Below are 12,250 nucleotides of genomic sequence, written 5' to 3'. Positions count from 1 at the left end.
TTATAGACGTTTTCATGAGAGCATACTGTATGTACATATTTTTCTGTATCAGATTAAAACAGCTGTGCTGGCAGCTCAGTCATTCCATTCTACTACCATAAAGTGTTTGTGGTAAGTATGCCTCTGACTCAGGTGTACAGGATTTCAGTTGGTGTTGCTGCTAACTTGGGGTGAGAAATCGCTGTTGTTACACTGCATATCAGGTAAAACATAGTAGGGAAATTCTTCTAATAAGCATGGAGCAGCATGTCTCTGTTTCTCTTCCTGTTTTTCTTTCTTGACATCTGTGTGTCTGCTCTACCTCCACTTTATACATCAGACTTTAGTGTCTTTTTAGGGCTTCATCGACCTGGTGAGTTAAACCAATGTCCTCTTTGTTTCTCTGCCCGGACTCACCTTTTTTCTTCCTATCACCAGGGCTTCCAAGGAAAAACTGGCCCCCCAGGTCCCCCTGGAGTTGTCGGCCCGCAGGTAAGTGATCTCTTTGTAAATCTCTAATTAGCCAAGGGGAGCTGGCAACTCTTTGATAGTGGAAGGATAAAACATTACTGTAATTTCACAGAACTTTGTTCAGAGGGGACAGCATCTGATCAGCAGCCAGCTCCTTGGTCTTTTCATGTTAAGACTCCCATCTGATGTAACACTGCAGTGTGGGTATTTAATTGTTCCCAGGCTCTCTCTGTAATATTAATGAGTATATAACAAAGAATAGATTCATTCTAATAGGATAGAATCTTATCATATGACCTGATCTGCTACCTGAAAAGCTGGCTCTGTCAGTAAATTTAGCATTTTTTGGAAAAATACAGATGTATTCCAGTTTTTTCAATAGGAATTGTAATCATAAATGTAATTTTGTAGGTTAAAGTGAGTAATTGTTCCTTAATATTTCAGTTCTGAGAGGTCATTTTCAAATACTTCCAAATTTGTATATGTCACAATCTTCAGTGGTAAAATTTCCCTGCAGTGGCTTGTGTCTCCACTATTTTTACAGTGATATAAAAGAGAGAGAGAGAGTTTGCATCTCAATGCAGAGACTTTTTAGTGGTAGTTTGTGTCTCTGACACCACCCCCCCCCCTCACCCACAATGCTGAGATTTCCTTGCAGTAATTTGTGTTTATATCCATCAGGAAAGTTTTTTGTAAAGTCTTACTGGGGAGATCTCATTACTGGAAATACTGAAAGACTTGACTTGTCAGCAACTATGCAGAATGGAAATATCCATTTTTGATTGTAGAATATAAGAATGTAGAGAAATTTAGATAAAATATGACAATTTCAAGCATAGTTTAGACTACCCTTCCTCAGCAAGGGTTCTGTGGATCCCTAGAACTCCTCTAGAGGAGCTGTGACTGATTGACCACCCATTTAATGGTGCCTGCACCATGCGACTTTGTAGTGCCAGATCCTTTTAGCTTTCTTTGAGAGAGGTATTCTCCGACCATTTCCCTTTGTGAATGTTTCTAGCTTATTGGGTGTGTGATTCTTATCTTTCTGTAAAACATACTCCTTTTTTCCTTTTGTGGATTTTTCAAGGGTCCAACTGGAGAGACTGGTCCCATGGGCGAAAGAGGTCATCCTGGGCCTCCTGGACCTCCTGGTGAGCAAGGTTTACCTGGTCTGGCAGGCAAGGAAGGATCTAAGGTGAGTTTTAGATTCTTAAGCAGAAACTTAGCTCAGTGAAAAGGCAGAATTCAATTTTAAAATAAGCAGCTTTTGAAATCACTAATTATAACCAATCCTCACCTCCTCTCGTTGTATAAGGCTGAGCACACCTGCTCAGCTGAGGAAGATGAGTGACCAGCCATAAGTCTTAGTTTGTGGACTGTTTATGCTTCCTACAGTCAATGCATATTTGGAAGAATTAAAAAAAACAAAATAGTTTTTTTTTTGACAGGGTATTTTCTGAAATTGCTTGGGGTTATGGTTCGAGATCAGTTCAATATTGAATTGTTTTACTAACCACTACATTTTTCACACAATAAAATATGCATTATTTATTAAAAGAATATTTAAAACCCCCAAAATGACTCCCCTCCCTAAAATGAAATACACAAACACAAAACCCAACTTTTGTGTTGTCTTGAGTAAATAGATACTAAACACGGAATACATTAAACCTGTGTGCGCCTGCGTGAGTGCACTTAACTACAGTACTCTATGGTGTCCATTGGCAATGCTTTAAAAGCCTTTACAGGTTATCAATTTAGACTAACCATTAATTATGACCCTATAATTATTGCTCTCACTGACCTTTGCGGTGATTCCTCACATGTCTGCTGCAATTGCTGTCTACATACATGTGTGCAACCTAAGTGAGCATTTTTCATTTTTGTGTGGGGCGGCAGGGTTGCTTTAAAAAAATTTTCTATATTATTTTTATTATAATTACATTTTTAACACTTTTTCTTTATTATTACAGGAAGGTGTCAGTCTCTCTTTAAGGGGGCATCAGGGGTCTTTTAGACCCCTAATTTCATCTCTGCCCTTCACTGCAGCTAATCAACTACAACCTGCTTGATTAGCTGCTTCCCCAGACCCAGTAGCCAAGGAATGACAGCTCTATACCTGGAAATGACTAAATGATCATCGCTTCTGGGTTCATTAGATGCAAATGGATGTTCCTTGAGCCCCTCCCACTTGCCATTCTGATATAATTTACCACAGTTGCTGCTCAGATCATTTGCCATGAACTTGTTTTGACCACTTGAATTCCAGGCTATTTATACATGGCCTATAGATGTCAAGTGGTTAATGAAGTAAATGTTATTTTTAATTTTCAATCACCATTCACTGAAGTGGGGAGACAAGGAGACAATAATTCTGTATATATATGCTATTATTAAATACATATATTCAGGTTCTATCCCACAAATGTTTGTCACTTTGGTGTAGCACAGCAAATATTCACTATGGTATGTATATGACTTCTGCCCCAATATGTATTTTAAATAAACCTTAAAAAGAGAAGACACCCCTTTAAGGCTATATTTGTTTCCACCTCATTAGCTAACCTGATGCTTTTTCATTTTTAGGGAGATCCTGGCCCTGCTGGTGTGCCTGGTAAAGATGGACCACCAGGTTTAAGAGGATTCACTGGAGAACGCGGTCTCCCAGGTCCAGTTGTGAGTATACTGGCAGGCTGACAGAAACAGAGTTGTATAGCTGTCCTTAGCTAATTTAGGTTACAAATTGGAGGTGTTTCAAGAGAATGGAAAGCCGACTATCTTCTGGTCCAATTATAGATTCTAGGAGTAGAAACGCATTTTCAAGAGCCTCTAAGCAGAAGCCTGTTATGCCTGAAAAGTTAATTTCATTGTAACTGTAAAGCTAATAGTTTCCTTTTTTATAGGGTAGTCCTGGACTAAAAGGCAATGAAGGCCCCCCGGGACCTCCTGGCCCTGCTGTAAGTATTGATTATTCACATATATAGACACTTTATTGGCAATGATTCTCTTACTTGTTTTCCTCTTGGACAAAATACACAGTTCTTCATAAGTAGGAATAATTGTTATTCCTAACATTTGCCACATAAAGCAGTAAGGCGTGTGAAATGTGTTGCATAGACAATTATTGGCCTGTATGCCGTATAATTTGATGCAATCGGGGGAAAGCACATTATAACATTATCAGTAATCTTTCCAGCATCTCAGAATTTAACGATGTGTAAAAACAAAATACGTACTCTAACTGGTTTGCATTTAAGATAAAGGAATTCACAGGTAAAAAGTGGGAATTTCTGAAGAGAGGTCTGTAGGGTGGGAGCTTTATAATATACTGAAAAATGTATTCTGGGAAACATGCTCTTTTTTTTTTTTGCAAGCTTGGGGAAATCCAGTGGCTAGTTTGTATTTTACACTCTCTTTGACAGTCAAATTGAAAATTGTCAGGACTTACACCAAAACTGTTAATTTATTTGCAGCCAAATTTCTTATTCTTCCATTATGTTCTATACCTGAAAAATGTAAAGGCCCAATGAAGGTCCATTTTTATGTATATACTAACCCCTTAGTGACAGAGGGTACAACAGCTGTTAATGCCTGAACACAATTTTGCAACTCTGACATGTGTTAGTGAAACTGTACTTATCATCACAACTACTTTGTGTGTCCAGGTGGATTATACCTTGTTTTTTTCAGGACAAGTTGTGCTTTCTTTTGGTGGTAAAAGGTAACGGATATCTCCTGATATTTTTTATTATCAAAGGAAAACTGGCCCAAAATAGTAAACAAAAATCTTTTTTCTTTAAGTTTAACTGTATATTTATTGCTATTATCATAACTTGCCACCAAAAAACAACCCAAAATAAATAATGTTTCTCCTGATAATCGCAGCAGTGCCATGTATGTATATGCTAGTTCTTGTTTGTATCCATAGTAGGTTCCAGAAACAATAGTGTTTTTTTTTTATCTAAAACACACTGACACTAAGTACACTGATGCTAATTTAAAAGTGCTTTTTAAAAAAAATCCTACTCAAAATATACGGACCCTGACCATTGACCCTTACCTTGACCCTAACACTAACCCTGACAAGGACCTAGATCAAATCTTTATCTAGCAATTTATTTCCCTTTTTATTTATTTATTTTTTGCACACTCTGCATATTTAACCCCTGTAAGGAGAGGAAGATACAATGTATCTGCTTTTGCTGCTCAAGGTAAAGAAAAACACATGAGCTGGCTGCACAGTGACTGATCACTGTGATAGCCAATCAGAGGCCATCACAGCGATCAGGTGGCCGGGAACCAGGAGTCTCGGGTCTTGATCATTTGTAGGAGACCTTGGACTCTCACAGTCTCGTCTCTGTGCTGGGACTGAGCTATGTGGCATGCTTCCAGCACAAAGACAGGTACACATGTATGCAGCCTCATGCACTTCCATGAGGCGGCATATAGGAGTATTGCTGGCAGGAAGGGGTTAAGGCAGAACAGCCAAAAGTAACAAGATAAAAATGATTATTCCACAGAAAATAAAAATGCAATGTTTAACCTTGATTCTAGAGATTTCAACTACAGTACTTTTTTATCTGCTATTGGATGCACTCAGTTTCATGGCCAGCATCATTCAACCCACTTCCTCTGAGTCCAGGATGTCCTGGACCCATCCCAGCCTGTGACTGGACAGTGAAAGGAGAAGCAGCACACTGATCAGCTCATCTCTCTGTCACAGTTTGCTTTTCCTGTTAGTAGGACACTTTTTCCTAATGTTCTTAGGCGATGGACTTCTTCTCTCTACTGAAAGAAGCTTACCTCTTTCTTTTGGGGTTTTTCTTTCTCTGGGGCCATCCTGTAATATTGCTGGATTACACTAGATCCTGCTTTAGGTGCTCCCTGGGCTCATAGTGCAATGTGTGGAGTAAGCTGCAGGGTTCTCTACAGGTGCAAGGATGTGGTCTGCTAGCGGCAGAGCCTTGTCCATGAAGACCTATGTGGGGGTATGCCTTTCGTGGAGGGGGAAGCTAGGATGGAACCTATGCCCCTATAATCCTACCTACTGAGCTTCAGTGGTGAGTACAAGATGGAAGACCTTTAAACATTCATACCCCTGTACCAACAGAAAAATGCCTTCAAGACTTCTAATAAAACCTTTTTTCTGGTTCCCAAATCAAATGGGGGTCCGTATTGGATCTGAAGTGTCTCAACTACTTCCTACATGGAATCTACCAAGTTGGTCATTGCCTCTCTCTCTCCAGCAGATTTTCTGGCTTCAGTTCAGGATACTTACTTGCATATTCTCATATTTCCTTCTCATCAACGCTATGTTACGGGTTACTTGGACAATCTCCTTTTAAAGGATCACCCTATCCCTGTCAGCCAAAATACAGCTGACAGTGCTGACTGTGCAGCCCTTTGAATGGATCATCAATATGAGGAAGTCATTGCTGGACCCATCTCACAGATTGGAGTACCTGGGCCTGATGCTAGACATGGACCTGAGCAGACTCGTCTAACCGCAGGACAAACTTCTTTCCCCTCCGCTCTATTAGGGGGTTGCAGCCATGCACTGTGTGCAGCAATTTGTTGGGCTGGGCAACAGACAGCGTAATCTGTGCCTGCAATGCCGCTTAAACCCTGCACACTGTGCTCTACTTTTGGCACCCGGTTGGCTGTAGTGGGAGAAGTCTGGCCTGCCTGGACGCTCAGCTGTGAAATCACTGAAGTCTGGATCAAATCAGCATTGGTCTGGTACCCGCAGCTTCCTCAGCCTCTCCACAGACTGCTCACTACCCATCTGCTGGTATACCAGTAAGTAAGTAAGTCAGTCAGTGGGTGGGCAATCACTGACTCAGTCAATTTAGGCAAATCACATAAGCAGGCAACAATAGATCCCAGCACCATATTGTGGTAAATAATGCATTGAGAACTCACAGCTTTTTTTTTGTTCAAATACACATTCAGATCACAAAATAAAAAAAAAAACAAACAAAAAACTACCTGCCACAATATGGTGCACATTAGGGAGAGTAAAACTAGGTCATTCAATGGTGGAGAAGGATCTGGATATCCTGGTAGACCACAGACCTAATACCAGCACTCGATACCAATCTGCAGTTTCTACAATGTTCAAGGTACTGTCTTATATTAAAAAAGACCAAAACCTTAGAGAGAGACACATAGGAGGGAAGGAGATAGAATGTAACACACAGTAAACAGTATGTAGATTACAAAAGACAAAGCAGAGCTTGGTACACTAGATTTTTGTATGCATCTGATGTAGAGTGATTAATTACCCTTAGATTACCCCATTAAACACTGCACATTCCTCATATCAGTCCTGGAATATCATATATATATATATATATATATATATATATATATATATATATAATTTATTTTTTGGTAAACATTTCTCATATACACTGAGATGAATCTATCTGCCATGCGTTCAGATGTTGAGCACTCCACCAGTGATCAGACACATGCTATCGCTGATATGAACTGTGTTTGTGTTCTAGGGATCTCCAGGGGAAAGAGGAGCTGCAGGACCTGCCGGTCCAATTGGTTTGCCAGGAAGACCCGGCCCACAAGGACCACCTGGACCAGCTGGTGAAAAGGGGGCTCCAGTAAGTAAATCTATTGTTTGTTTATTTATATCACTATAGACCTCAAGAGGAAATCTCCATGCAGGCAACCTGGTGGTATCACCAAACATGCTATGGAATGACTGATATATATATACATTTTTGAAGTACTGCCACTAGCTGTAACTGAGTCCCCTCATATGATTTACATTTCCTCTTTATGCTGCATTTGTAGGCAGACAGCTCAAATACAATGGTTTCCCTTCTGCCTCTCTAGTCATATCTGTAGTATAGTGTAATTTTTTTCTCCTTGGTGTTGGTCAGCTTCAACGTTACAGATGACAATAAACAATTGTTTCGTTTGTAAGGACATCTATTGTGAGATGTATAGGTGTGGAATGTAGCAGTGAAGTTGGTTCACTTAGTGATGCATTTTGGAAGGGTGACCTTCCCTGCAATCTTCAGTGCAAACTGGAGCTCATATCAAGGAAAGGTAGGATTTCACATGGCTTAGAATGAAGGGGCTTTGACCACCATCTTTGAAACCCACATTTAAGTCCATCATGCAATATTCACCTTGGAGTAATCTTATCAGATTGCAAGTTTCTAAGTCATTTAGTGAGATCAGAGTAACAAAGCTGGGTTTATTGGTAAATCCCTGTAATCTGTTTAAAGAGCTCGAGCTCTGGAGATATTACTTCAATGTGAATGGAAAAAAAGTTAACATTTAAATTTGTTCTTTTTTAACCTTTACTATCATACTGTATAGCTAGAAGTTGATATAACTGTTCAAAAACTGCAGCACCTAACATTGCATGTCACTTCCATGTCAGCAGCCGGTTCACTGAACAAAGAATGAGTATTACCCCTACTGGTGAGGTCCTCCCTTTGCCCTTCAACTCCTGTAAGCCTCCATAAAATTCCCATTTCAGCTCCAGGTGTCTGAAACATATTAGGATGGTAACAATATACTGTGCAACAGTGCCAGTCTGGGTACAGTGCTGGCGCTACTACACATAAGGAGCACAGTTGATGGCGGGAGGTTTTTATAAAGAAAATATTCCAGGTATCTCTGCTAAAAGAATGTATAAGTGAATGTAATAATTTTCCAGTTAATAGATAACATGGCTGAATGCTGGGGTTTGTGTGGAGTATTGCTCTAAAGAGCTGACAATGAGAAATAAAATATAATGTGGATAATCATAACAATTCTGTTTGATCTGTTTCTAAAGTGTCACTGCCAGCTGGCTATGCTCACATCTTTTCTGCTAACAGATTAACAATACAGATCTTCTTTTCATCAGTCTCCATGGTGTTATCTGACATTGGTCAGGTTGGTGGAGGGGATGGCAGTGTGAAGATAAAACAAGCCTCATTTATGGGTCCACACTAGAGATGAGCGAATCGAACTTGGCGAAGTGGAATTCGTTTCGAATATTAGGAAAATTTCGATTCGCGACGAATCCGAAAATTAGCAGACTTCGGATGCGCGAATCGAAATTTTTCCAAAAATGGCGGCGACATGTGCGGCGACGGAGCGGGGATCTCTGGGAAGGCGCGCAGACAAGGCGCGCTGACCCATAATGCATTCATTCATGACATGTGATCGCATTAGCCAATCAGCAGCCAGCCAGCCAGCACTGTGTAATGGTCGAGCTATAAATTGCGGCCATTTTAGAATTCTCCATTTGCCTCCAGTCATTCAAGAGAGGCAGACCTGGCTGTATTGAGGGAGAGAGTTAGGGACACAGAAACGTTACTTAGGGCCACAGAAACGTTACTTAGGGCCACAGAACCGTTACTTAGGGCCACAGAAACGTTACTTAGGGCCACAGAAACGTTACTTAGGGCCACAGAAACGTTACTTAGGGCCACAGAATCGTTACTTAGGGCCACAGAAACGTTACTTAGGGCCACAGAAACGTTACTTAGGGCCACAGAATCGTTACTTAGGGCCACAGAAACGTTACTTAGGGCCACAGAAACGTTACTTAGGGCCACAGAATCGTTACTTAGGGCCACAGAAACGTTACTTAGGGCCACAGAAACGTTACTTAGGGCCACAGAATCGTTACTTAGGGCCACAGAAACGTTACTTAGGGCCACAGAAACGTTACTTAGGGACACAGAATCGTTACTTAGGGACACAGAACCGTTACTTAGGGCCACAGAAACGTTACTTAGGGACACAGAATTGTTACACAGGGACAGACACAGAATTGTTACTGAGGGACACAGAATTGTTACTGAGGGACACAGAATTGTTACTGAGGGACACAGAATTGTTACTCAGGGACAGACACAGAATTGTTACTCAGGGACAGACACAGAATTGTTACTCAGGGACAGACACATAATTATTACTCAGGGACAGACACAGAATTGTTACTCAGGGACAGACACAGAATTGTTACTGAGGGACACAGAATTGTTACTCAGGGACAGACACAGAATTGTTACTCAGGGACAGACACAGAATTGTTACTCAGGGACAGACACATAATTGTTACTCAGGGACAGACACAGAATTGTTACTCAGGGACAGACACAGAATTGTTACTCAGGGACAGACACAGAATTGTTACTCAGGGACAGACACAGAATTGTTACTCAGGGACAGACACAGAATTGTTACTGAGGGACACAGAATTGTTACTGAGGGACACAGAATTGTTACTGAGGGACACAGAATTGTTACTGAGGGACACAGAATTGTTACTCAGGGACAGACACAGAATTGTTACTGAGGGACACAGAATTGTTACTCAGGGACAGACACAGAATTGTTACTGAGGGACACAGAATTGTTACTGAGGGACACAGAATTGTTACTCAGGGACACAGAATTGTTACTCAGGGACACAGAATTGTTACTCAGGGACAGACACAGAATTGTTACTCAGGGACAGACACAGAATTGTTACTGAGGTACACAGAATTGTTACTGAGGGACACAGAATTGTTACTCAGGGACACAGAATTGTTACTCAGGGACAGACACAGAATTGTTACTCAGGGACACAGAATTGTTACTGAGGGACACAGAATTGTTACTCAGGGACACAGAATTGTTACTGAGGGACACAGAATTGTTACTGAGGGACACAGAATTGTTACTGAGGGACACAGAATTGTTACTCAGGGACAGACACAGAATTGTTACTCAGGGACAGACACAGAATTGTTACTCAGGGACACAGAATCGTTGAATTAAAGAGTATGTCAGACAACATGCAGAGGAGTGGCAGAGGAGGCAATGTTTTAGGAGCGAGCAGACGTGGCAGCAGAGGAAGGGGTCGAGGCAGCACTAGTCGCAGCCAGAGGCCAGTGCTCCCAGTGTCATCCAGCGGTCGTGTCTCCACCGACAACCCTGCCATCATCGATTGGTTGGCTCGGTCGTCTTCCTCTTCCCAGGTCACCTCTGACACCTACAGCCAACGGTCGGTGGGTACGTCAGACACAACCGTTAGTTGGCATGGCCCGGGAGCAAGCCCACTGAAATCACGTGTCCTCTACCTGCCCCTGTCCTTTGGTGTTCCCTCACCAAGCGAAGTATCGCATGCTGTGGGCTCAGCCCCACTGTACAGTGAGGAAGAGCTAACAGAGGGCAGTCAGGAACAGGGGGAGACATCCGCCTCTTCAGCAGCCAGGCGAAGAAGTACTGGCGAGGAGAGTGGCTCGGTAGCCGGTCTAGAGACAGGTCTGTCTCCTGACCCACACGCAGCCGAGGGGGCTAGTAGTGAGGCGGAGACCCTAATTGATGATGATGAGGCTGATCGCACTTGGCAGCCTCGTCGTCATCAGGCTATTGCTTCCGCATCATCAGGAGAAGAGGGTGGCAGCTTGGCAGCGAGCAAAACAGTCGGTGGGTTGCCCAGGAGGCAGCAGGGTCGCAGCAGTGTCAGTGGAGGCAAACGGCCACGGAGTAGAGCACCAGCTCCACTGCAGCCTACCACCACGGCCAGTAGTGGTGCCGGTGTGCACGGAGGAAGTAGCAGTCAGCCAGTGAGGAGTATCGGGGGCAAAGTTTCCTACTCGGCGGTGTGGCAATTTTTCGTCAAGCCGCCCGAGGAAGTAAACGTAGCCGTATGTCGACTATGTGGCCAGAAAGTCAAGCGTGGCCAGGGGGCCCATGTTGGGACTACAGCGTTGCGTCAGCATATGCAGCGTCGCCATTTGGTGGCCTGGGAAAACCGTGATAAAGATACGGCGGTTCTGCCCGCCCCAGCCCCCGCTCCATCACCCGCTCCGTTACTTGCTCCGTCACCCGACGTCAATCGCCCTCTATCAGCCAGTCAAGGCTCCAACACCTCTGCTGAGGGGAGTTGTCGCTCGTTGGCATCTTCCGCTCGTTCAGATGCTCCTTCTCCTGCTACTCCTCTTCACGGATTCCGTCAGCAGTCTTTCTTGGAATCCGTTTCCAAGAGACAACAGTTTGCGAGCACGCACCCGACGGTGCAAAAGCTGAACGTCCTCCTGTCCAAGTTGCTGGTGCTGCAGTCCCTCCCTTTCCAAGTGGTGGACTCAGCACCTTTCCGAGAAATGATGGCTTGTGCCGCGCCGCGGTGGAGAGTGCCAAGCCGGCATTTCTTCGCCAAAAAGGCAGTGCCAGCTCTGCATTCACATGTAGAAGAGATGGTGGGCCAGTCTTTGAGCATGTCGGTCTCTGCCAAAGTGCACGGCAGCGCCGACGTGTGGAGCTGTAACTACGGTCAGGGACAGTACATGTCATTTACGGCCCACTGGGTGAACGTGGTGCCGGCACAGCCGCACCAGCAACTTGGACAGGTCACGCCGCTTTTGCCTCCACGTTTGCACGTCCTTGGTCCACAAAAGATGTCCGCCTCTACCACCTCTTCTTCTGCCGTGTGCTCAGCCGCCACCCCCGTGCCAAGTCCCATTACCCGACCGGCATATCACATGTGCAGGGCGCAACGGTGTCACGCTGTGCTGCACCTGGTATGCCTTGGCGAACGTAGTCACACAGGGGAGGAACTTCTGAGTGTAATGAACAGAGAAATCGACAGATGGCTGTCTCCGCGCAAACTGAAAATCGGAACCATGTTGACCGACAACGGAAAGAACATGGTGTCTGCTCTGCGTCAAGGAAGGTTGTGCCATGCGCCATGCATGGCTCACGTGTTCAATCTGGTTGTCAAGCGGTTCCTAAAATCCACCATCCCACTGCAAGACATCCTTAAAATGTCACGTAAACTTTGCATGCA

General features: G+C 43.5%; 1 protein-coding gene across 2 annotated transcripts in view; it reads left to right on the top strand.

The window, feature by feature from the left end:
* Positions 1-12,250, top strand: part of COL5A1 (collagen type V alpha 1 chain) — a 298,677-nt gene that overhangs the window by 242,493 nt on the left and 43,934 nt on the right. For both annotated transcript variants that reach the window (XM_089684686.1, XM_089684685.1), the window contains exons 38-42: positions 418-471; positions 1,538-1,645; positions 3,037-3,126; positions 3,354-3,407; positions 6,960-7,067. In XM_089684686.1, the coding sequence (XP_089540812.1) occupies positions 418-471; positions 1,538-1,645; positions 3,037-3,126; positions 3,354-3,407; positions 6,960-7,067 (414 nt within the window). The remainder of the gene's footprint in view (positions 1-417; positions 472-1,537; positions 1,646-3,036; positions 3,127-3,353; positions 3,408-6,959; positions 7,068-12,250) is intronic.

Source organism: Staurois parvus, unplaced genomic scaffold, assembly GCF_062004578.1.
Source record: "Staurois parvus isolate SC_StPar_1 unplaced genomic scaffold, SC_StPar_1.0 ptg000352l, whole genome shotgun sequence".
Classification (NCBI taxonomy): Eukaryota; Metazoa; Chordata; class Amphibia; order Anura; family Ranidae; genus Staurois; species Staurois parvus.
This window is presented reverse-complemented; position numbering and strand designations above follow the sequence as displayed.